Here is a 25,533-nt window from a genome sequence, read left to right as displayed (position 1 = left end):
GGGCATGACACCTTTTCCAATATGCTTCTTTATGAGAGCCCACAGACGGAAAAATCCTAAAATAAAAAGCTAATAAGAGCTATTTACCTTATCCTGAATTTTAAGAGCAGCTTTAGTTAATCAAACCCATCTTTTCTTTTTCTAATCAAACCCATAAATCTTTTGTGTTAAGGAAAGGTAGATGTCACTTCTGCTGTCTCCAAACCCTACTTCAATTAATTTTATTGTAGTAATTTTATGCAGTAATTTCCTTTAAGAAAGATTTTGTGATCACCATTTAATGCAATTAAAAAGGAAAAACAAACTAAAGAAATATTTTTATGTGGTTAAAATCTTTCCAAAATTATATACTACAGGAAGAAGGTAGTAAAATGTGTTTCCTCTCCCAATAATTTCCAAGGGAGGAAACTGTTCTTCAAAACATGACACCTGTGAGGTAATTTGCATTAGGTGTAAATATACAAAACACACCCTGGTGTATTTAAAGCATGTTTTAAAAATTATAAAATATGTTGATAGTGCTGACTCCCCAAAGGAGCCTTTAGGACAGATGAAAATCCATTTCCACAGGTGCTTCTATCTTGGAGCAATCCATATTTAAGACCACCTGTTAAACATTCTACTTGACACTAGTTCAAGTCCAAAGTCCACCAAAGAATGGTTTCTTTTCAGCACATAAAAAGGGAGTAATCAAAAACCAAGGAAGTCTGAATTTTCTTTAGTGAATTTATATGAAAAACAAAAAGTCAAGGTGGTGTAATCAGAATGAGCCCAGCTGAGCATCACAACACAGAAAGACATAAAAAGATGTTTCACACATGTGAATTCATGAAGTTTGAACATGACATTTTGGGGAAATCTTCAAGAAAATATCATTGAAGAGATACCAATTTTTTTTGTCTGCAGCTTCACAAAGTCTGATTGGATTGCAATAGTTATCACCTCAGCAAAATGTCTGAACACCAGGAGGAGGGAATCTTGATTTTCAAACATTTTATGCTTCAGATATAGTTTTAAAAATGAAATACATTTATATGAATGAAACACATTCCAGTCAGACTTTGATGAATATCAAACTCAAGTAATCACAATCATTTGACGGGTTATTGGCATGTGGAGGCCATTTTAAACACAAATTTAATTACAAAGTCCTGTCAGTTGGGCTGTTTCCCATTTGGGCTATTTGACTAAATGTAGAACAGGCCTAGACTGACATTGTGACTTTGAAAATGTTCTGTGTTTTTTTCAGAAATACCAAATTAGAAAAAATCTTTAAGGAAGCTGCCTAATAAAAAGCAAAGACACAGCTGAATTCCAGCAGATCTGGATGATACACATGGAAAGACCCAAGTACCAAAAATGAAAGAAAAATTCTCTCACACTGTCAAAGAAAGAATTTTCATATTCTTCAGTGCAAAAAAAAAAATATCGTATTTTCTCCTCTAAACACCCTCCAATGTCACCACTTCCAAACAAAATCTTCACAAAACTGCTGCTTTAGTTTCTACCTTCCATACCAAGAGAAGATTATTGAAATATTATAAATTACTTTTAAAAGCTCTAATGACAATTTCCTGAAGTGAAACCTATAAATGCTTTTATAAGTATCTATATTGGATAGCCTTAATTCAGAGTTACATTTTCCACATGCTGGAGAAGAATGTAAAAGACTTGGTAGTTTGATAATAGTGTGAAGTAAAAGGGAACTGAATATAAAAAAAATTCTGCTGACCAGAATAATTAAGACTAGTTCATGAAAATATTCCTCTGGATATGTTTTTGTCCCACATAAAAAATCATCTGGTGTTGGACAATCAACAAGTGCCTGTAATCACCTCAGGAATATAATCTCAATAATATAATCTCCTTTTCCCTTTTGTCTGTACCAAAGATAGACTAGAGCCTCTTCAGATCTACTCAGCCCCTTTGGTGGAGTAAATTCCTGCTAACTGTTTTATGCAAACAAATTTAAATTGTCATTCAAGACATGACAGTACTCAATTAATGTCTCTTCAATAGCTGTTGTATGAATTAATTCTGATATTAAAATTAACCTCCACAGGCAGTGCTTGCTGGGACAGGCCCGGGCAGCACACACTGCTCTGTCTCAAACCTGCTGAGTAAGGGAGGCATAGGAGAGCTCTGCAAATTAACTAAGGTGAAAAAAAGATTATTTAAGTTTGATGCAAAGAAGATTTTCAATCAACTTCATGTCCAAAATAAAAACACTTACCAAAGGAAAATCTGCTAAGTTATATGCCACAACTGGTGGACAAAGCATTTAAGGGGAGACGGTAAAATTAAATTTTCAGAATTAAAGACAGAATGAGAGAAGATCACCAACAACCTCACTGAACACAGGAAGGATGAAAATTAAATAGAGGTGGAGAATTGAATTTAAATGGAGGACAGAGAAGTAACATTCAGCATTATGTAGTTATGCTTTATGGCAGTTTAATAAAACCTCACATACACTAATCTACAGAATCAAGTGGATCTGATCATTTCAGCCACAAGAAAAGAATGATGTGACTCAAAGCATTGCTCTCTGTAAGCACAGCACTCTCTAAGGGAGGCAGGAACAGTTTTGCTGCTTTCTAGCACATGGCAGAAAGGTGTGACAGGTCCTGACAAGCAGAACAGCACAGGCTACAGTGACATAAAAAAAAGTCTATTAAATTATGACTTTCAGAATTTAAAAATATATGTTTCCAGACCAAAAGAAAAAAAAATCCTCTTAACTTTTAGATGTAGTTAATTTGTGAAGTTCAGTAGGGGTGGGAGGGAAACATCCAAAGCCCTTGGCCTAGAGCTGAGCCTGAAAGAAAGGAGCAGCTCAGCTCTCACTCATCTGCTGATTTCTCCAATTCATTGGCCCATTGTGCAATATTTGTTTCAGCTCTCCCAGGGCAGGTGAACAGGTCTGTGAGCCACCAGCCCAGGCATTGTTCAAGTTCACTCAATCCCATCAACTATCTTAGAGTCACATTAACCATCAAAGATATGCAGAATTCAGGCACTTGGTTAACACAGGCAGATAATGCAACAGATAAAAATGGCTTTAGGCACTGCTGCTCTTGATCTAAAGCCAAGCTACAGAATATGCCAAAAATCTGCTTTAGAGATGCTAAATAGTGAGAATTGCTCATTGAAGAAATGCAAATGGTATATTCATGTTCTCTCACATGCCCAGGTATCCTACCTGTTGGAGACGAGGGTTGTAATTTCACAACAAATAGAAAGGTGTTCCTTGTGACACTGCTACTGATTCACCTCCCATTGAGCCAGAGAAAACAAAAGGAACTAATGTTCATTTCTATTGCCCACATTCTCACTCCAGCTCTTGTTTTCTCACTGAGGTAGGAGACAGTGAGGAAGAATTTAGCTATTTTATATTCTCTTTAATGTTATTCAGTGTCTCCAAGGTCATCCCCAAATCCAGTGATTTTCCTTCAGCATGCCCAGAGCAGGGTCTGCTGGAAGCATCCAGCAGCAAGACAGCCAGGGAGCAGTCACAACTCACATCCCCTCTTGCCTTGAAACAAAAAGCTTTGGGACTTCTCAGAGTAGCACTGTTGAAATTAAATAACAGAATAAATGTGAGGCAGTGAAGGGCTGCATAGGGTGTGTGGTTTGGGAAATAATTTCCTGGGCTACTCCAAACTTTAAAAGTTGTTCTATAGAATACTGGTATGTACACAAGGCTGGAGCTCCTCTAGAAGAACACAAGATAAGATATGAAAGCATGACTTTTTCAGAATTAAGGGAAACAGAATCTTGACTCTTCCTATTAATTAGCTGCCAACAAAGCATACATGTTTTGTGTGTGGTAAATAAGCAACACGTGGCTTTTCCTGGATAAAAGGAATAGATGCAGCTTCTAGGGATAAACAAAACCAGTATGATGTCCCTGAGCTTTAGAGCTGCTAAAAGTAGGGATTTGCACTGAGCTTTATATTTGTTAAGCAGAACTTAAGAATTTGTAGTATAAATACACAGAGTCTCAAAAACTTGTGTCTTCTGAGAGTGTCTATTTATAGAATTCCTGTCAGGGGGACCTAGAGATGATGTCAAATAGTCAGCAGAGGACAAGGTGACAGCAGTTATCCTTCAACAAACAGCACAATGTATTAGTGATTTGTATTTTGAGATCCAAAATCCTGCACTCTGAACATTTCCAAGCACTGACCCGTTCCACCCTACAAGCCTCATTCTTAAAAAGTGTTCCAGATAAGAGCAGCTTCAGAGAATAGACATTAACCTGCTCTTTAAAGCACAATTAAGGAGCCTGTGATCCAGGAAATGAGACACAAAGGCTGCTGCTGTTACCTCAGCTGTGCTCCAGTACCTGAACCTGGGGCAAGCTTTTTGCTTTTTCAGAGATGGAGACACAGGTTTCTTTAGAGAATAACCTGTTGGGAAGATCCCAGAGGCATCTGCTATCTTTGGCTCTGCTGTTTAGCAGCCAGGCTTCAAGTCAGAGTAAGGCAATTTGCATTTAAGGGTAACACAAAAGAGGAAGAACCTCAGGGATTAATCAGGACCTGGAAGATGTCTCTCAGTGGGCAAAGTTGGAGACTTTTCTACCTGTAGATCTATAGTAACAACAACAGCAAACTGCAACCCACAATATCCACTGGGAACACTGGTCTTCAAATCTGACTCCCAGTAACAACCAGCAGGACTAGGATTAGGAATAAAATTTCTGAGAAGTATACTGAGACTGCATAAAGTCAAAAATCCAGGTCAGGAGAAGTTGCAAAACAGTGGAAAGTGCAAGTCTGCAAATTAGAATTTCAGGAACAAACCAAAAAAGCTCACTGCTTCACAGGCATTTCTCAACCTTCTGCTTTTTGCCTTTTTTTTTTTTCTCCCTCCACCTACTCTAGTTTATCAGACTGATTGAAGCCAAGCCAGAACTTCAAATACAGAACAAAACTTCATTCAAACACCCCCAAACATCTCCCAGGGCCAGAAAATTGAATGGCATGATTATTCTGAGGACAGCAAAGATCATCCTTTTAAGAACAGAAGTCCACTCTGACCCTGCTCAGTGTATTTGTGACCAGGTCAACTTTTCTCAAAGTTGTGTCAGAACTATAGAGGGGCTCTGGACCAAACCGATTTATTTGCTCACCAGAAGCAGCTGGATGTGTTTTCCCTTTCTCCTTCAGGCCTCTGCAACCCAGAAGTTTACACCTCACACAGGCACCCCACACATTTTCTATACCTGTAACAGGGAAAATGTGCTGGCTCTGGTGGAAATAGAGCTAATTCAGCCCATGCCAGCCCTCCCAGTGCTGTGTGCTGGTAACACCAGTGCTCTGGGCCCTGTCCCACAGCACCAAGGCTGTCTCTCCAACATTCCCCATCTCCAGTAGGCTGGGGGTCAGCCAGCAGGGCAGCTGATCCAAACACCAAAAACTATTCTTTGCTTTAATAGATTACCTTGATCTTGACCCAGAGGTTTTTACTTTCTCCCACCACCCCATCGTTCTAAGGAGTGACAGAACCCAGCCAAAGCCAGGCCACCACAAGTACCAGACTGAAACAGGACCATAAACTCACATGCATTTAGAACATGGCAGTAACAGGTTTGTGTTGCTTAGAACAGATCATAAAGACCCTTCAGTCTACTCAGGTCCTCTTTATTACTTGTTTGATTGTCATTTACCAGTTCACACTGAGGGCTATTGGGCACTAAAGTATAACAGAATATAAACAAAACAGTTGAAGTGCTTTTTAAAAAGACTACAAACTGTTTAGTTGAATTTAGTCTAATTAAAAAAGTCTTAATTTATATCTTAGAAGCCATATAAGCAAGAAATATGATAGCTCTTAGCACTAATTTCCATAAAACAAGCATACTGGATCAACTTGCCTTTCTGGTTTTATGGCATCTGACTGCAGAATTACATTAACTGATTGATATCAGAACAAAAACAACTTTCAATTTATCATTTTATTGTGTTTGTAATGTGAGGCAGGTTAACTGCTACTCAGGTACTATTAAAGCTATAATTCAATAAATTCCACTGTAAGGATTATCAGATGTTAGAAGAGCCCTAATACAGGTGGTGTGATGAGCAGGTACACATCCCACCACTAAGCAGCAGGTTGTTTGGCAGGCATTCCTCAGCTGAAACGATTGCAAGGATCTCTGCTTTGAAGCAAGCACATTTTGGAGTACAAAAAGTTCAAAAGGTGTTTAGTTGACAGAGTGCAATAATCCTAAAACTGTGTTTTTTGTTCAGATACCTGCAGGAAACACCTTCATGACAGACCAAGTCCATCAGCCTTTCCTTTCCAGAAACCTCTTGCACATTGAAATAAATATCACAAGAGAAAATGTCAGAGATGTATGGAAACAATAAAGCTGATTTTGCTGAGTACTATTGACAGGAATACAAACTCAGTTTTCAAATTTATAAAGGAATATATTTTTCAGTTGTATTGACACATCAACTGACTGCCATAACAAGTTATTAATATATATATATATATTATTTTTTGATAAGTAGAACATATGCACAAAATCTCTCTAAAGAACACTGACCCTAATCTCAAAAAAAGTAATACAAAACCAAAATCATATAGATCAGAGAAAAACTATTTCACAGAATATTCCTGACAGTTTATTTCACAGGAACGTAGAATGCAATTCTAATAATGTCTCATTTTACAGGCAGACAGAGAAACATCAGCTGAGCTGTAGGCCAGTTCATTGGTGGTAACAACCCAAACATTCCCTATGGTTTACAGTTTTTTAATTATTAAAAGCAGATAAACCATAGCTGTAGCCAATCCTTTGCAGTTTTTCACATGACTTAGGCTACATAAAAAAGGCATTCTCCTTTAGGTTACAGGCATTAGTCAAACCTATATACTTATTTGCAAAAGAGTATCACTGTTGTAATGAGATCTGGTTTTCTGAACAGAGAAAATAAAAGGAAGAAAAGAAGTTCAATCAAAGCTCCCATTCAGTGTGAGGATGAAAAATAAAGAGAAAGAATACACTGGTTATTGCTCTGCCTCCCCCAGCCCCACTGTGAAATTTTCATATCCTTTTAAAGATGTATCCGGAACTCTGTCAAAGAAAAACCCAGAAATACACACAAGAAAAAAGTACTCACACTGTTTGGGTGTTGAATGGCAACTTCGTGCTGCAGCCTAACCCGCTGTGGCATCATCACATCATCCTGGAATAAATAGCACACTGTTACTGAACATAAAAAGGGTCACAGTACAGTACTGACACACATTAGAATATGTTGCTAAATTAACATCATTTTACTGGCTTGCAGTCAGAAATGCAAATGGAACAGATATCAGGAGACTTCACACTTTTTGTGGACCAAACTCAATGCTGTTTGAGCTGGAAGTGATCAAAACTACTACGTGACAATGGTGCTGTGATCTCAACACACGTCCACAGGCACCCACACATTTAACATTTATTAATCAAGAAATTCTCCAACTCTTTCACAACTCCCAGAGCAGCACTGGCAGTGTGAGGACAAGGAATTACCCTCAGTTAAAGCCATAAAATCTGAGAATTAGCAATATGAGGAAATGTTCTCTGTCATCTGGCTGTACCTTGTTCCACAGAAAATGAAAAGCCTTTGGTCTCTAGATGTAAAAATATCTCATATTTCATGGGCACAAAAACTAGTACTTGTGAAATGAGAAAATTCTAAGGAAAAGGAAAATGGGAATGCACACCCATAAAATGTATCAGCATTTGACACTGGCTTTAAAACACACCACCTAGATTTAAATTTTGTGTTAATATCTCTTACACTTGCAGCATAAAGATCTGTTTTATTTACATAAAAAAAGATAGGTTGTTTTGTGAAAAGTCAGTAACTTTGCTATCCTGCCTTGAACTGTTAGGAGAGATTCCTTACAAAATTACATTCTTTCCTGTTCAAAATTAAATCCTTTCTAGACAGTGATTTCTCTATAGAAACTGTAGCACAATTTTTCTTCCCTAAATTTAGGCCCCTGAATAAAGTTACCTTTATTCTTTTCCATGTTGGTGACATATTTCCCCCCTTTTAAAGAATTAGTCTTTTTTTTAGATGCTGGTTAAAACTAACACATAAGCTTATTTCTTCTCAGGGTATTTCCAAATAAACTTCATCAGGCAAAGATAATTCAGAGGAGCCTTGAATTCCTGTTTTACAGACACTCTTTTTAACAGTTTCTCACACTGAAATCATTCTGAGAATCCTATTAAAGCAAAACCCCTCAATATTGAATTTCCAACCACTTTCACATTAAAACTTCCTATCAAGTCAACAACAACAAAAAATATATTGGTGTTTAAATACCTACAGCTTGAAGAGTTGAATGACCTTGCTATAAAGGTGCCACTATGGTTTTATCAAAACAATGCATGATAAAAAAGTTTCAGAAGTAGGTCCAACTATTTAATACAATTCAAGGTTAAAGATAAAACAAAATAATAATAAAACTGACTCTTAACACACTTAAGTTTATAAAAGATGGGAGGACTACATTGTCAAAAGCATTTTTCTGTATTTTGCATTTAGGATATGTTTAGTAATAAGCATGACAGCTGTTCCTGATTTTCAAAGCCAATAGAGCAAAAAAACCCTTCTGATTTCTCATGCTGTCAAAACTACAACAATATTATTTATCACCTAATCCACTTTATCAATAGAGTACCAGAATTCCAGTATCAAGCAAGTCTTCCAATAAAACCTTTACCTTATTTCCCAGAAGAAGAAACATAAACCCATTGCTTCATGCCAAACACAGAGCTGAATTTTATAAATCAAAAACTGGTTCTCATACAGGCAATAGCAGATATATTTTAACTGAACTTTGTTCACTCCTTTACAAGTTGCTAAGGATCCTTAGATGTTTACTTGTTAAATAAAAAAAAAAAAAATACACCAAAAAGCCAGGAATCTCAATGCTCAGAACAATGTTAGCCTCATCTTTTACAAGATACAACATATGCTTTTGTGCTAAAAGATCTCACTGTTCATGAACCCACACTACAGAGAGAACTCTTACATTCACAAAGATGAAAAATAATATTCTTGATTTCAAAAGGTTAAATCAGCATGGAAAGTATTCAAACCAAATGAAAATAACCCATGCACCAGAGAGGTCGATGTCATGTTTTCACAGCCACCCAATTGGACAGGACTGGCCCCATTCCCCTAAGAAAACACTGGGGCAGTTTGATGCTATTGGCAAAACTCACACATCTACAGATCCGGGGCTTAGGCTATCAGAGAGCATCAGCATTCTGTAAACTCCAGCTAAAGAGGGGGCACTAGAACCACAAAAACTTCTAAATGCCTCTTTTTATTAACACAGCTTTGTTCTCTAATGCTGGAAAACTCTATGAACTCTTACACTGGATGACCTTTATTTCTTTTAATAATTCTGTCTCGTTTTTATGAGCAGCTTTATACACACACTGCACTGCTGTATCATTCTGTGATACCTTCTGAGTTCATGAAAGGAGACAGAAAGATGGGGAAAAATAAGAATATATTATAAATTAAGAATTTATATTAATATATTAATATATATGTCCTAGTTTGTTTGAAATGGTGAATGTAAACCCCCTCCCTCCAAATTATTATAATTTTGAAATCAAGGGGCTCTCAGGCAAAGATATGGGAATTAGGAATAACAGTTCTTTACTAGGGAAATTAAAATAGAAATACAGTACTACAAAGAAACAAACCCCAAACCCTGACACAGTCAGAGTACAACCTGACACCCCCTCAGGCAGGGTGTTGGCAGCAGTCCCATCCCATGGTGGCTGCATCCTCCTGCAGTGACAGATGTGGCTCAGTTGGAGCAGTGCTCCTGTACAAGGTGCAGTTTCCCTCCGGAGCTCCAGTGGTGATGTGGAGAAATCCGGTTTTCCTCTGGAGTCCAGTGGAGAAAGGGGCTCCCTTAGTGTCCCAAAACCTCTGTTTTTATCTTGGTAAGAAATGTTGGGCCCTTGCCCCTGGCTGGAGCAACTCCCAATGGGATGCAGTAATTTTATCAGTCCCACAGTGGGACTCAATGGCCATGAGCAGAAAATGACTGGCTGGAGGAAGGATGGGTTGTGAAAAGATAAAGAACAATGCCCTGCCTGGTTTCAATGGATGGCCCATTAGCAGAATATCTCCCACGGAGATAAGGATCACTGCCCCCACCCTCAACAGATGGTGATAGAACAGATACCTTTTATCACACTCTGTATTGTAACCCCAGATAATATAATATATCTTAATATATATGTATTAAGATATAATCCCAAATACTATAATAAAACAATTGGATGATGAAGAAGAACAACACAAAATATAAAACACACCCCAGAGAGAAATGAGACACAACCATCACTCAGCTTGTTTGGATTCAGGTTGGTGCCAGAAAAATAACTGCAAAATCCAACTTGGACACATTCTTCACTATGGATGAATGGAAAGGTAACCATGGAGTGGAAAACAATGTATTTATAGAGAAATCATCTTAGGGAACTCAGATGGATTTAAGGCTGGTATTTAAAAACCAAAATAAATTATAATGAGTAAAACCAAAATGATTGTACCACAAATTAAGAGCATCTTAAAAAACATTACAGAATTTTAGCAACTATAGCATTTAACAACTAAGGTGGTAAAATATTTTATCCAACTGTACATGATGCAATCACAAATTTTCTATCAAAGCTGTTGCAATTATGATATTGAATTCAGCAAATGTGTTGCCAGACTTCAGTTTCTACAGGCAGAGTTTGGATTTGGTTTTTTGGGGGTTTTTTTTTGGTTTAAAACTGAGAACAAAAGCTCAGTAATCAGGCAAACACTTTCCAAATTATTTTTTAGTCATTTCAGACAAAAAAAAGGGCCTATACAAAAAAGGGAAGTATATTCAGTTTGTTTCTGTTTCCTAGGTGAGAGTAGGGAAGATAACAATAGTAGCAGTGACTTACATTGAAAAATAATTTTAACAAAAGAGAAGTTTACAATGAAACCCAGTTTTCTCTGTTCACATGGAAGTCTCTAGTGGTTGTCCCCATAGATAGCAGATAAACAGCTAACAAGATGAAGAGATATTTCCCCCATGGAAAGAATGGACAAAAGAAAAGAAATTTAAAATAAATGCTAAATAAATGCATGCCTTCCCTAATCATATACCAGGAATACAAAAGCTGGCCTCTTCAGCCACATTTGGCTCTACAGTGGTAACTTCATCATTTTCCCTTAAAAATTGGTGCTTCTGCACTTCAGAAAGTAAAACAAAATATACAACACAAAGCACAAGACACATCTACTTTTTGCAGCCAAGGGCAAGTTCACAGAAAACAAAACCCTAATTACAGCTCAGTATTGAGGTGCTTGCTTAAGCTCACATTACAGACTCAGTGTCTTGTGCTTTTCCAAAGTCCTTCATATTTTGCTGCTTAAAATGAAAAACAGGGTTGAGAGCTGATACACTCCACTCCCATAACAACAGCACCTTCTTTCCATTACAGCTATTAAATACAAAATACAACCAGCAGCACCAGCGGGAGGAATGTTTCACTCACTGAGCAACAATATGGCATCTCCAAAATCTTTCAATTCATCAAATGGTCCATTCATTTATCCTGCACCTGCTCAGACTAGAGGGAAAATCTTTCTTTGCTATTGTTCAGTTCAACTCCTTGAACCAGGGAAGTGAAATGCCTGAGACCTCCAAAAATTGGCCTGTCAGCAGCTCTACTGAAGCAAATACCCTGATCCCAGGCCATTCTCCAGGGGCTGCTTTCTGAACAGCCCCACACTATCAAATTCATTAGAACCAGGCACTCAAATGGCACCCACAAATCACCTGAGACTAATGATCTGTCAGTACTTGCAAGATCATAAGAAAAAATGCTACTTTTCTGTTTCTACTCCCAAATTAAACTGAGAAAAAAGGGGACAACAAAGAAAACACTTCAAATGTAAGAAGCTGACTGCATTGAGCACCTTTCTGTTTTTCAAGCATAGCAACAAACAAGTCTACATGAAAAGATCTGTGGTGCTCTTATGAGCCTGACAATCCTTTTATGGACTCTTTCAATTAAGCATCACTCTTAGTTGGACAAGAAACTTTTGCTGTATAAGCAGCTCCCATTTCAGTGCATTCATTCAATAAATGCAGAGGGATGACTTCTCAAATATTGCTTTTCTGTGCTCACTGGAGATCACCTTTGATTTTTTCTCACACTTAGATCACTGAAAAAATGTCTTTGCGGTCAAGTGAAGCAGGTAACTCACAAGGTGTTCAGTAGCAAAGCCAGTAAACCCAGACAAGAGTAAAAGCTTCCCCAGCAATTCCAAATGCCCTCTTTAACTACTGAATAGATGGAGACACATGCAGGGAGAGGTTATGGCAACCACATTCTGAAGGTTGGCTTCTTCATTCAACATTTCATACCAGACAGAGGATTTAATCTGGTTCTAATACAAGCACATCTTTACAAAACAATGATAGGAATGATGCCCACAAGCACTTGTATTTTGACTTTTTGGGGCTCATTAGTGATTAGGAAACATGGACAGCTCTTCTGGTAATGGAGTTCACCACTACATCCACTCACCTGCTGTTTGGGTAACAGCTTATTTCAGTTTTTAACTCAGAGGATAAGTTCCCAAGGAACTTATGTTAAACAACAGAAAGGAAACACATGAACTCTGATCTTAATTTCCTAAGAAATACAAACTAATTTGAAAGAAAGGAGGAATATTTCAGAAGCTTATTAGTGCCTCTAATGTGTGGTGGCAACTAAGAGGAAATCCATGCTTGCAAACCCAGGAAGTTACAGAGGCTGGAAAAACAAGCAGTTTATATCTGAATGTGCCTGACACATCCACCACCACTACAGAAGGTCCAACCACCTTCCTCCAAGGCCTTTAGCAAAACCCCCTCAATGAGGTGGGCTTCAACTTGAACCTCAAGGAACAAATGCGATTTGCAATTAAACAATTATGCACACAGCAATTAAGTATTACCATTCCCAACTTAAATCACACAAACACATCTCCCAAACCAAAAGGCACAGTCAGCAGCTGCCAATTCCATCACAGGAATGACAAATCTGGTGTGGCTCACCCTCATTTTTGGTGAATAAAACTTATCTGTGTCCTTGTGGCATTTTTGACTATTAGCAAGCAGTGATGCTGTGGCAACATGGTTTAAAGTCATAACTTTGAATTGCCTGAGAATCTCTGAAATTGTGATACATTGCCAAGAGAACTTTTCAAAAGATTAAAACAAGCACATTAAGTTCTCAAGTGATTATGACTGGGTTTGAAACACTGTAGGTCAGAAAAGGACACATTTTTATGTTTCTTCTTTAACAGTCAGGAACTCTCCAACAACACACTGAATAAACCTGAAATAATTGGAAACTACACAGATTATTAGGATTAAAGGAAAGCATGATCCTTCTTAAAGAAATACAGTTTCAGACAAGTAGAGGCATGTTTATGTGCATGTTAATGGAAAGAGCAGTTAGTGTAAGAGTTCTGCTGTGCTGCAAGTGGGTAAGTGCTTCTAACAAAGATGGCACCACCCCAGAGCAGTGACAAACTACAGCTCCAGTACAATGAAACTGGCAGATAAAGTCATAACTGCAGACAATTTGAAGAAGAAAAGCTAACAGTAAAATATATTTGCAAAATTAGCTCTCATTTTCCCATTCTATATATGTTAAATATGAAAAATATTGTTAAGTAGCTTCAATTTTTCTACTTATTTTCCCAGAGGGGAAAAAATGCCTCAGTAGCTTGGAGGTAAAATCTGTAACAACAGCCACAGTAAAAAAACTCCACAATAGCTGTTAGTCAAACAGCTGCCACTTCATACTAGAAAAGGCTGATCAAATTCTGACAGTTCTGAGATCTGTAACCTTTTTTTTTCTCATTTCTTCCCAGTTTGTTGTCCTCAGAAATGTGTGTTGAGAGACATAACACAAGCAGCTTGACTCCAGCTGGAATGGCAAGCAAAAACAGTCTTGCTGGAGGCAGCACTTAAAAAGATGCTCCCAAATGTGCTCATCCACTCATTTCACTTCACAGAGAAAACAAAGGAATGCACAAAAAGCCACGGATGTATTTCTCCACCTCTCTGTAATGTGTACAAACTGCAGCCCCAGCCCCATTCCTCTCCACATCAACCTGTAGCAAACCTGAAATTGGGGCTGCACTTCTGCAGGTCAATTCCTTGGCATTACTGCAGCACATTCCAAAAAGCTGATATCAACATTCCTTCCTAGAGAGCTGGATACTGGACTGGTGACTGAAATGAAGAAGGTAGGTGGTGTGGGGAAGCAGAGTTGTTAAACAGCTGGCAACATCTGTGTCCCAGCTATTATCACACAACATTTACTAACCACAGCCAAAACACTGACCAGCTTATAGGAGTTTCCACATCCATTTTATTTGCTCTGATCTGTTTTCAGCAAAAAATGGTAGTCACAAGGAGAGACAGTAGAAAATACATTTAAGTAATGCCAGGCATTTAATATTTCTTTTGTAGCAAGATTAGGCTTCTGGTAGTCCAGAATGCCTCTGTTTTGAAGAAGCAATAGAAACAAACAGAACAGAAAATCTTGGTAACTTCTCCTAAGCTTATCCACACTGTAAAACATAAAATCCTCAACTGACTTAAAGTAATCCTTGATAATATTAAATATTAACTTCTGCTAGTGATAATATTGCAGAAATACAGTATCATTACCAGTTATATTCCTTAGTAATTGTAATTTGCTTCCCTGATGTTTTTTTTCCTGCAATAGTCAGCCAACAGAAACAACAAAGCAGCAGGAAGATTACAGTACATGGTAAATAACAAATGGAGAATTCTGAAAAATCACAATAAAAGTATGAATTAACTTCATTTAGAGAATTTAATTTTCTAGCTTACTGCTAGTGATTTTCAAACAAGTAGATCTGTCTGCATGGAAAAGAAAGACTAACCTATAATTTACTTTAGAACATGCTATACAAATTTGAGACACAAGATACGAAGCTCCATGGAACTAGAGCAGATAAATTTCTCATTCATGGACTCAGGTAACTTCAGCCAGCCCAAGTACACACATTCCTCATCCTACAGACTCCCCAGAATGCCCTGTGCGATGTGGTATCTGTCCACACCTGGAACACCCCAAAACTTTGGAAATCACAAGTTGCCTTTTTTTTTTTTAAATTTTAGATTTGTAGACAGCCTCACTAACAATATATCACAAAACCGACATTTTAACACATGAACAACAAAAAAATTCTTCCATCTGGTTGACAACACACGTGGAGTTTGCTAACTGAAGGATTTCCCTAACTAAAACCTGAAATGGCTGTAGCGTTCACATGCCTGCTCTCACACCACTTTTTAACAAGCACAATCATAATGTTCAGCTGAATTATATCTGAAAACCTACTCTGTCAGCAGCCAGCTCATCCTGTACTAGTCTAACCCATAGTTCAGTTCCAATTCAGAGGGAAAAAAATCAATCTTCAGGTGAAATTACAGCAGATCAGTGAGCCTTGAAGGTCCTGCTCCTCTTGCCTGCTCCCAGCACATGGCCCCACTCCTCTGCTCAGCTGGGCACCTTTGTGAAACCATTCCTGCATATTCAGCTGCACCAAGTGAGATTCTTATCTGGGGGTTAGTGAGCTGAATGGCTTCACAGAAGATATCCAACAAAGGACAGGGAAAAAAATTCAAGTTGGAAGGTGAGACCTCTCCTATTTTACATTAAAAAGCCAGTAGATTAGCTCTTAGTTTCTCATCAATACAATTTTCTGAAGAATGTGGGAAAGAAAAATCCTCCAAACACCTGAATACCAACCTTGCCCAGCCCTGTTCACAACAGCTTGTGAAATCTGATATAATCAAAGAATGATGTAAGGCTTTCTACAGGTTGGAATACAACTTTACAGCCATAAATAGTAACCAGCACATTTAACAACCAAACACCTTGAAGCAGCTTGTCATTCAGCAAATCAACAACTCCATTAAAAAGCAAAGATTATATTGGCAAAACCAAGTTAGACAAAAAGCATTAACTTACTGAATCCAGAAAGCAGAGATAGGTTCCTGAGCTCTGAATCACTGCTTGATTTTTAGCAAATCCAACTGTTGAGAAAGCAAAGATAAAAATATGGAGGAGATTTTATTGTTGCATCTTTCAAAATCTTAATGAAGTGAGGAACAAATGCAAGAAAACACAAAAATCAGTGTCACATAAAGTACCAACTTTTTCCATATTTAAAGCAAGGTTATTAGTGAATATTTATTAGGATGCCTATGTCAGTTACCTTTTGTGAGTGAGTACCACAATTCTACAATCAAGTAGTGTAAGACTGCTTTTGCCAGCCCTCCCCAAGACATAATGTGTAATGTGTATCTTGAAGGGGGAAGGTTTTATATCCAGAACTTCAGCTTGAAGAACCACAGAATGCCTTGGGCTGGAAGGGACCTTTAAAGGTGATCTAGTCCAACCCCTTGCAAAAAGCAGATGCTGAAAACCCTTGGCTGTACATGCATTCAGCTTTTAAGTCCAAAAAAACAATACCAGCAAATCATAAAAGAGGCAGAGAAAGACCAGAAACTGCTGTTCTTCCCATCAGGGTTCTCAGAAAGACTCAAAAAGTCCTGTTCCTTGGTGCTTGTGAAGTATAAATTTTGCAAATACAAAAACTTCACATGCCATTTATGTAAAGGCACATGTGATGCAGAGGTGAGCCAAAGCAGGCTTATTGATTAGATACATACACAGAGCACAAAGGTGGCTTCTTTATACCATAACATGTTGTATCAGCAATGGAGACCACTCTGAAATGTCACTTCAGACAAATTCCACCATTGGCACCCAGGGACTCTTAGTTTCTCATCTCCTGACACTTGGTAAATCTTTTTACCAAGCCATTCATTTCAGGAAGCTGAACCAAAAAATAATTTTTTTGTCAGGTTAATTTCTGAAGCAGATGACTGTTCTGGAGGATCAAACAAATGAAAAATTGGAAGGAGCAGGAACCCACAGTTGAAGGTAAGGATGGGGCTGCAGCAACCACTGAAATGCACCCACAAGGAGGGAATGTTTACCTGGGATCATTTTTGCAGGTAGACAAGGTGTACCTAAGAACATTCTGATCTCTGAGTTCCTGCCCTGGGCAGCATTCTGAGAAAAGCCCACACTATATCCAGTGTTAGTCTGAAAAATGCTGTATGGATTCCACTTGGTCACATATGTAACACTTAAGCTTTGTTTGGAGTATTTATGGAACCAAGTCAGGCAATCCAGCAAGATCACCCTGACCTGCAAAACAAACACAGTGAAGACATACAATACTGCAGGGATTTTACTCTTTAGGGAGAAAACTGGAAATGTAAACCAAAAAATCTCACCTTGAAGTGGAGTGGAATAATTTAAAATAACATTATCCATAAAGTTTCTGATTTTGCATTTGGAAAAAATCAAAGTTCTGTAATTCTCTTTCCTTTTTATGTGTTACAAGTTTAAGTTTGCTCAGGAAACAGAATTAACTGGGCTCAAAGGTTCCCTTAGCTGTGATGCACGTGCTCCTTGGTTATTTTGCTGAGCTATCCAAGTACAGAAAAAGACTTATGACTGCATTTCTTACTGCCTCCAAGGAACATTATGTCAACTTCCACCAGAACACAACTAATAAACGCTCTTCCTTATAACTGTGTTATTTTTTCTCATGTACTTTAATCCTCACCTGAACTTCTCTTCACTGTGGGGTTTTTGGATTGATTATTTTACAGGATGTTTACACACAACCTTTTACAGACCTATGAATATGTAATCTCATCTATACAGTAACTCTCAGTCTCTCTCCTACTGGCAGTAAAAAAGCAGCTGGCAAAGACAGGAGCTGCCACAGCAGCAGAGCTGGATCCTGGCATGAGCAGCTTTAGTGGGAAACAACTGATGCAAGTCAGCAGGTCTGGACATGCCAAAGCAGCAAACCCCCAGATCTGTGGAGGTCCCTAGGAAAGCAAGAGGTAAAAGAAAGCACAAAAACGAGGACAGAATTAAATTTGCCCAACATCAAACACACCAGTACTATCAGAAGCCATAGCAGCTTACTGGACTTACATCTCTGTGCTGTTATTAATGTACCCACATATTTCAACTACCTTCAGTGGATATTAATGAACTACAAGGAATCAAAAATCTAAGAAGAGAGCGAAGGAGTCTTCAAGGCAACTACAAGATGGAAATTATATTACTCTATGAACTTTCTGAAGTATTTGAGACCTCATTGTCAAAGAAACTACTTTAAATAAAATCACTAAATATCTAGAATTTGTTATGAGAAAGAGTTGGGAAATATTTCTTGCTATGTTTAAGACAGAAACATCCTGAAGTTTTTCATATGCCAGATATCTTTTAGAGGAGAGAGAAGAAAATACACATATTTTTTAGATTATTAAGAAGATAAATATAACTCTCCATAGAAGAAACTAGGTATTAAAAATTCTTTCACCACAACAAATTCTGTGTTTGGCATGAGCAAAAAAATGTCTTTAATATTACTCTACTGAACAAAATGAAATGTTTGTGCCAGGTCTCTGAGTTTTGTAAGGCCTGCTTACTTGGTGAAAAGAGCCTGTTACCATGGTTACAGCCGTAAAAACTTAAGCCTCAGTGAGATATTAACATTCCTCACTCTTGGAAAGAAAAAGGTTTCCTTTTTTTAGGCAAGTGACCCTTTCTTTTTGCCTAGGTTCTCCCCCTTTCTTTTACATGTTGGAAAAGAATCAGAAATAAATCCTAATCTTGTGTAAATAGTTGAAGATGTGAAGCCTGACTAGTACATTGTTTCTGTACCAAAGCATCTTCTTTTAAAGGCAAGACTCCTTGCAGTTGTACCTAGTCCTTAACAAAATGAAAGTAAATCACCAAAAGCAAACAAATACCATGGATTTCAAGTAACCTGCTTCTGAAATCTAACAACCATGAAGTAAAGATGTCCTTGTTTTGATGGTGACCTGAGAGTGTCTTCCACATGGATAAGCCAGGGTTGTTTTTTAGCACTGTTATTTAAATAGTGCACAGCTGCCCCTCCCACCCTCAATTTATTAAAGATCTGTTTAGTCTCCAGCTATCCCAACACTGACAAATGCTTGCTAAACCAAAAAATAATCTGACATATCCCTAATGGCACAATGGAATTCACAACTGGAACTCGGTTTTACGTTCAGTTTCCTGAAGTGCAAAGGTGAACAGACACCAGGATCCTAAAAAAACAAACAAACAAAAAAAAACACCCAAAAAACCAAAACAAAAAAAAAACCAAAACAAAACAAAAAACCCTCCCAAAAATATCCTGCTTGTGTGTTCTGGCAAACTAAAACCTAGTTTATACACAATTGATACAACACTCTAGTAGGAACAAGACTTTAGACATAGCAAATGTTTATAAAAATGGAAAATATGTTACACAACACGATGGTATTAGCAAAAACATTACTAACTATCTTAAGAATCAGAATTAACAACCTCTGGGATCATTCTCTGACTTTAGAAATTGTAACTCAGTTTCTTGATCATCAACTACTAAAAGAAGTCAGTTTTGAAAGAAGACTGATCACCCAATTGTGGAGAGGTGAGAAAAGAAGACAAGGTTACAGGATTATGAGTAATTCTTGACATTGCTTAACTCCAGCTGTATCAGTTGCCCAAAAGAGAAAATTTCTCTCTAAAAATTTTGTCTGCCTTTCATCATTACCAGCCCAATAGTTCTAATATTGCAAGCTGCACTGTCAAAACAACACCAGTTCATGCTAGAGGTACTAAAATACTAAAAATATTTATAGTAAGGGTTATGCTGTGTTACTTCAGTATTGCTAGGTCTGACAACTATTTAAAAACAGATATAAAGCCTAGAGTCAGGAGAAATGACAGCAAATAAACCAGGGGCCCTCTACCAGGTTGCAGATGAATTCAGTGCACAAACTCCCAATTTATTTGCATGTTTCAACAGGGGATGAAAATCAAACTTTGTGAAACAGAACTGGACTTTTGCATAAGAAGATCATTTTGAGGGGATTGTGATAAGCCTGAGTTTCTTTCCACTTCAAACAGGATGTGTAGTGAAAAAACAGAAGCTGTTCACATTTTGTGTTCCAGTGTTTCCAAAGTGTGACTTTTAAGAAATAACTTCAAAGACACAAACTTGGAACCAACGTTTTAACAATTCCTACCTGATCACTCATTAAAACAAAGTCCAGAAGGACAGAAACATTGGTTACACAGCTCCAGTACAAAGTGGAGCACACTGTTCTCCCTTGGTCCTGCTGTTCTTCCTCAGAACACAGACGTGATCTTCCAACTTCACTGTCACTCAACAACAGCTTCTCCAAAAAACAACTGACTTTTATTGCTATTGTACATTTTAGGAAGATTTTGTGCTAAAACCCCCTAGACATAAACCAACCAAAAGAAGTAGAAAAAGATCTGTTTAGAGAGATTTGTCTGTAACCTCCTGCAGTGGGTGTGATTCATATTAGCATGCAAATGAAACATCATCCACCTGTCTGACAGCTCACTGAACAGATTGGTTCAGCCCTTTGAGTGATACTTGGGACTTCAGTGAGAGTTCTTAGCTCACATCAAAACTTCTGAAAACTCTGTTTTGATTTGAAAAAGGTATTTATTTTCTACTTCAGTGAGTATTTTACTGGACTGAAAGATATGCATTCACTTTTAAAATCTTTGTGCAAGAAATTTAATTTTTTTTTTCTTAAAACCCATCTCCTGAAGATAAATCAGATATCAGAAAGCCAGAGTAAAATTGTAAGCATTAACAACATTGTGTATACTACAATTAAACAAAATTCTTTTGCTTTTGCAGAGTAGAGCACACAAGTGCTAAGCCAAGTTCTTCTTTCCTTGAACATATAAACAAATTCTACAGAGCCCAAAGCAACAGGGCCAAATTAAAACTGGAATGAGTTTTCAAACAGAGCTTTAGAAAATAATGTGGGGCTTTTTTCCATTGCAATGCAAATGGCTACAAAGACACTTTTTAAACTAAAAATCAGAAGGTGCCTGCAATAAGAACCAAACTCTCACAAAATCACTATTAAGCTACATACCACCTCGAGGCTGAGAGGAATCATTGGTCCCAATGACTACTGAAACACCAACTTCTTCCAACTTGATCTTCCATTTTTCAATTATTTCAGCTGAACCATCCTAGAAAAAATAATGACTTAGATGTAGCTATTTTAATTTGTATGGTGAAGCAAACCAAACATTCTTGTCACAGACAGTATTGACTTGGACAGTATTTTAAAGGTTTAAACCCACCTTACTGGCATCATTGAAAATTGACAGCTCCATGGTTCCTTTAAAATCTTGTTCCCAAACTGACTTTAGGCATTCATCTAACCAGCATTCACTGTTGTGAACAGGCATAATGATAGACTACAAAAAAAAAAACCAACAAACATCCACATGCACATCAGGAAGCGTATTTTTGTTTACTTAGAGTATATTTAATAAAAAGGAGAAGTAGCAGATCCTTCTGAAACTAACTTTCACCAAAAAATGCATCTTAAAAAAATAAAGTAGATATTAGTAGGTAAGAACCTTTATTTTCATTACATATCTATGATTTGCTTTCTTCTCTATCAAGCTTCTTTTTAAATTAAGTTCCACAAGACGGTTTTTGGTAGAAGTCCAAGGAAACAAGAGAGACCACTGAAGCAAACCCACAAATGAAACATCTGTAACACCACTCTAACCTGTTCGTAGTATTGCTGCATTTCTTAAGACACTCCTTACTTTTGTCTTCCATTAATACATCTTACTCATTAATTTCTCTTCAAGCCTAATTGGAGATGCTCATATATGCAGCTGGACCCTTGGCCTGCAGACAAATTTTTAAAAAATTATTCCACCTACAACTTCTCTAAAGCACACTGGAAGTTGATCTGTCATGCAGTTCCATACTCTGCTATTCCAGCTACAGCTTTCCTCCTACAGCCCCTTGGTTCAGAGGTGCACACACAGCAGGAAAACATACCTGAAAGATTTTAAAACTGGTTAGAAACCAGAGAGGAGAGCTTTATCTGTTCAGCTACCACTGTTCTAATCACCCCTAAAAAGCCAACTATCCCCAAAACTCTTTCAGTGTCTCAAAACAGAACACATTTCCTTCACAGCATGCAAAGGTCTGAGAAATCAGCCCTCATACACTGGCTGTGTTTGCAAAGGGAGAGCCCAAGTCTGTTAAAATACTTCTAGATGGGGAACCTGTTCAAATTACTTATAGATGGGGAACTTAAGGGCCTAAGTAACTCATTAAAAGTCTCATGGGACATTTCAAGAAGTCCCTAGAAACTCCTCATTATGTGGGGTAACCACAAACAAATGGTTGGAAGAAAGAGAGGATTTGTTCCTATTGTGAGCAGGAGAGAATCCTAAGAAACAAAACACAGAGATGCTGAAATGGAATTCTGTGCCATGTGAACACAAGAAGATCGTGCAAATACACCCAGGTGCACACATCAGGAGGCAGATTTTTGGACACTGAAGGATGTACACACAGGTAGGACCCAGCCCTGTGGAGGGTACAATGATTAATAACATTTCACAGCCAAATAAAATAGTAAACATCTAAAATGAATGAACCTCCTGATTTATGGCAGGATGATGAAACAGGTCTTAAAAGAAGTAGGACAGAAGCTCTCTAAAATTTTAAGCAAAGTAGGCCTTTGACTTGTGTTTTAGAGAGATAAAATAGGGAGAAATAACAAAAACAAAAGTGAAACTGATTTCCCAATAATTACAACATACAGACAAAAAGGATTATTCCAGAACTGTCTCAGATTAGTAGTTTGAGACTAAAAAAAAAGCAAAAATTTGAGATTCTGAAGTACTATATTCAATTTACTCAAGATTTTAATATTCTTTATTTGGACATGGCAATTAAAATATGACCCTACATATTAATTCCAACCAATCTAACATATTCATTCAGGAAAAAAGGGTTCCACAATTCTTCTAATGACCATATAAACTTGTGCAGTTTTGCACATTCAGAAAAATCAGTTATTTTTCAATTTTTTTTCTGATTCACTCAGTAAAAATTTGACTAAGCCATCTCCAACTAGCTTGCCATTGGTTTGAAAACTGGAACTTCTTTGCTTTTTTTCCGTGGTGTACTCCTGTTTTAAGTCAGGAGAGCAGTGCAAAATAGCAAAATGATGTTTGACCTCCCTGCTTAGTTTGAAATGAAAGCAGAAAAAAGTACTTTAAGGGCAGCACATACAAAACAACCCATAAATACTTGCTGGCACTGGGGTGCTCTGAACTGAACTGCTCATAATGTATGAACATGCTCCTAAACACATCACTGTGAGCAAATTCTATTTCCACAGAACCATGACCACCATACAGAACTGGACACCTGCCAAACAAAGGTCCAGAGCTGAACTGTTGATGATATTTCTGTGTAAAACCTGAAAAATTAACAAATCCACACAAATAACTGTACTCAGCAATAGGATTAACACCTCAGAGTATTGCTGATGTTGTATACTAGAGTTTTCTTAGGTTCCACCATTCTTGCTCAGCTCACTGGTTTTCTTTTTGTGGTTTTCTTTTTGTAGAATTTTAGTTTGAGGATAAATCAAAAATCTAGACTTTCATTTCTCCCTCATTCATTACTAGATTTGTATCCTGGCGTAAGACCTGCAATTGGGCAGCCATAAATTGGCTTTTAATGTCGTGTGATTGTATCAGGATAATTCAATCTCCTTAGACCACTTAAAGAGGGGAAAACCAGGGACCAGAGCACTATTTCACTTACAGCTGCAGTCTCATAGCAAAAATGCCAGCTGGTTGTAACTTCCAGAGACTGTGTCTGCTTCTTGTGTCCCAAAACAGGAACAACTCCAGCTCTGGCACTGCTGACAAACCCATTCTCCAGGGTCAAACACCAACCTTGCTAAGGCACAAGGAGACCTAGAATGGTTTTCCCAGTGTCCTTTTGCTATTTTGTGCCAACTCCTACGTCCCAATCCCAGCACAGATTATTGCAGCTCTCCCTGCAGCAGCCCTCCCAGTGTTTGTAGACTGCTACCACACCAGTGAATTACAGAGAGCATAAAGCTCTCTCAAAGTAATTTTGAGTACTAGGGACATAAATTGCAAACAACTAATGCGCTTTTGGCATTACAAATTGTGTGAGTGACAATGTGAGCGATATGAGTCAGAATTACCATTTCATTAGCCGAGGCTGATTTACAGCAGCATCCAACAGAGAGGAGTTTCATGGCCTATGAGCCAAATATGACTCTTAAAACAGAGCTATGAATCAAACCTGGATTTGAGCATCGTGACACTGCCTGGTTTCCCCGGAACTTCACACATTCTAGACAAGTATTACATATATTCCTGTATTTTTATACCTCTATTTATATAACTATATAGGCACAGATAGAGATGTTATATATTTAACTTTATTTATCTGTGTGTTTAATTTATACGTAAGAGTGCATATATAAAACATTTATATATATAACATGTAGACACACTATATATGTGTGTGTGTATATATGTGCACACTATATATATACACAGTATGTATATATATATATACACATAGATATATACACAGTATATACATATGTATATACATATATGTATAGGTACAGGAAGTAGCAAAAGCAGGAAGTGCTGTAGGAAGATTTTACGACTTTCACTGCCAGCCCCGTGTACCCGAGCGCGCCGAGGCTACCGCAGGAGCCGCGGGCTCCGAGCCCTCCGGGAGAGCCCTCCCGGGCCAGCCCCGGCCCCGCCCGAGCTGCCGCGTCCGCAGCGGGCACACCCGGCCCGGCCAGCCCGGCCCGGCCCCGCTGTCACGTACCACCTGCACGGGGCCCTCGGGGCTCCCGCGGGCTCGGCCCCGCTCCGCCATCGCCGCCGCCCCTCAGGGAGGAGCGGGAGGAACAACCACAGAGACGGAGGCAGGAGCGGCCGGAAGAGGCGGCAGCCGAGCTCCAGCTCGGGCTCCGGCTCCGGCCCCGGCCCCGGCTCCGGCTCCGGCTCCGGCTCCGGCCCCGGCCCCGGCCCGTGAGGGAACGCCAGCCCCATCCTCGGCCCCGGCCCATGAGAGGATCCCCGGCCCCCTCCCCATCCTCGGCCCGTGAAGTGATTCCCAGCCCCAGCCCTGGCCTCAGCCCATGAGAGGATCCCCGGCCTGTGAGGGGATCCCCGGCCCCAGCCCCGGCCCATGAGAGGATCCCCGGCCCCAGCCCCGGCCCATGAGAGGATCCCCGGCCCCAGCCTCAGCCCGTGAGGGGATCCCCGGTCCCATCCCCGGCCCCAGCTCGTGAGGGGACCCCCCCGCCCCGGCCGTGGAGACACTCGTACGGAAAATCACGCTATGAACAAAACCGGTGTCCAAAAGGAGACAGGAGTCCTGCAATTTTATTCGAATAAAGGCGAGACCACGGGGCACACTCCAGCAGTTTTCTCTC

General features: G+C 38.7%; 1 protein-coding gene across 4 annotated transcripts in view; it reads right to left on the bottom strand.

Moving 5' to 3' along the window:
• Positions 1-25,001, bottom strand: part of B3GNTL1 (UDP-GlcNAc:betaGal beta-1,3-N-acetylglucosaminyltransferase like 1) — a 108,980-nt gene extending 83,979 nt beyond the window's left edge. For all 4 annotated transcript variants that reach the window (XR_004419778.1, XM_033076435.1, XM_033076437.1 and 1 more), the window contains exons 1-5: positions 24,921-25,001; positions 21,356-21,472; positions 21,142-21,241; positions 16,085-16,149; positions 7,134-7,199 (exon numbers count right to left, since the gene is read on the bottom strand). Coding sequence is in view for 3 of the 4 variants with exons in the window: in XM_033076435.1 (XP_032932326.1) it covers positions 7,134-7,199; positions 16,085-16,149; positions 21,142-21,241; positions 21,356-21,472; positions 24,921-24,971 (399 nt within the window). In the remaining variant the exon portion in view is untranslated. The remainder of the gene's footprint in view (positions 1-7,133; positions 7,200-16,084; positions 16,150-21,141; positions 21,242-21,355; positions 21,473-24,920) is intronic.
• Positions 25,002-25,533: the final 532 nt, after the last annotated feature.

This window comes from Catharus ustulatus, chromosome 20 (genome assembly GCF_009819885.2).
Source record: "Catharus ustulatus isolate bCatUst1 chromosome 20, bCatUst1.pri.v2, whole genome shotgun sequence".
Classification (NCBI taxonomy): domain Eukaryota; kingdom Metazoa; phylum Chordata; class Aves; order Passeriformes; family Turdidae; genus Catharus; species Catharus ustulatus.
This window is presented reverse-complemented; position numbering and strand designations above follow the sequence as displayed.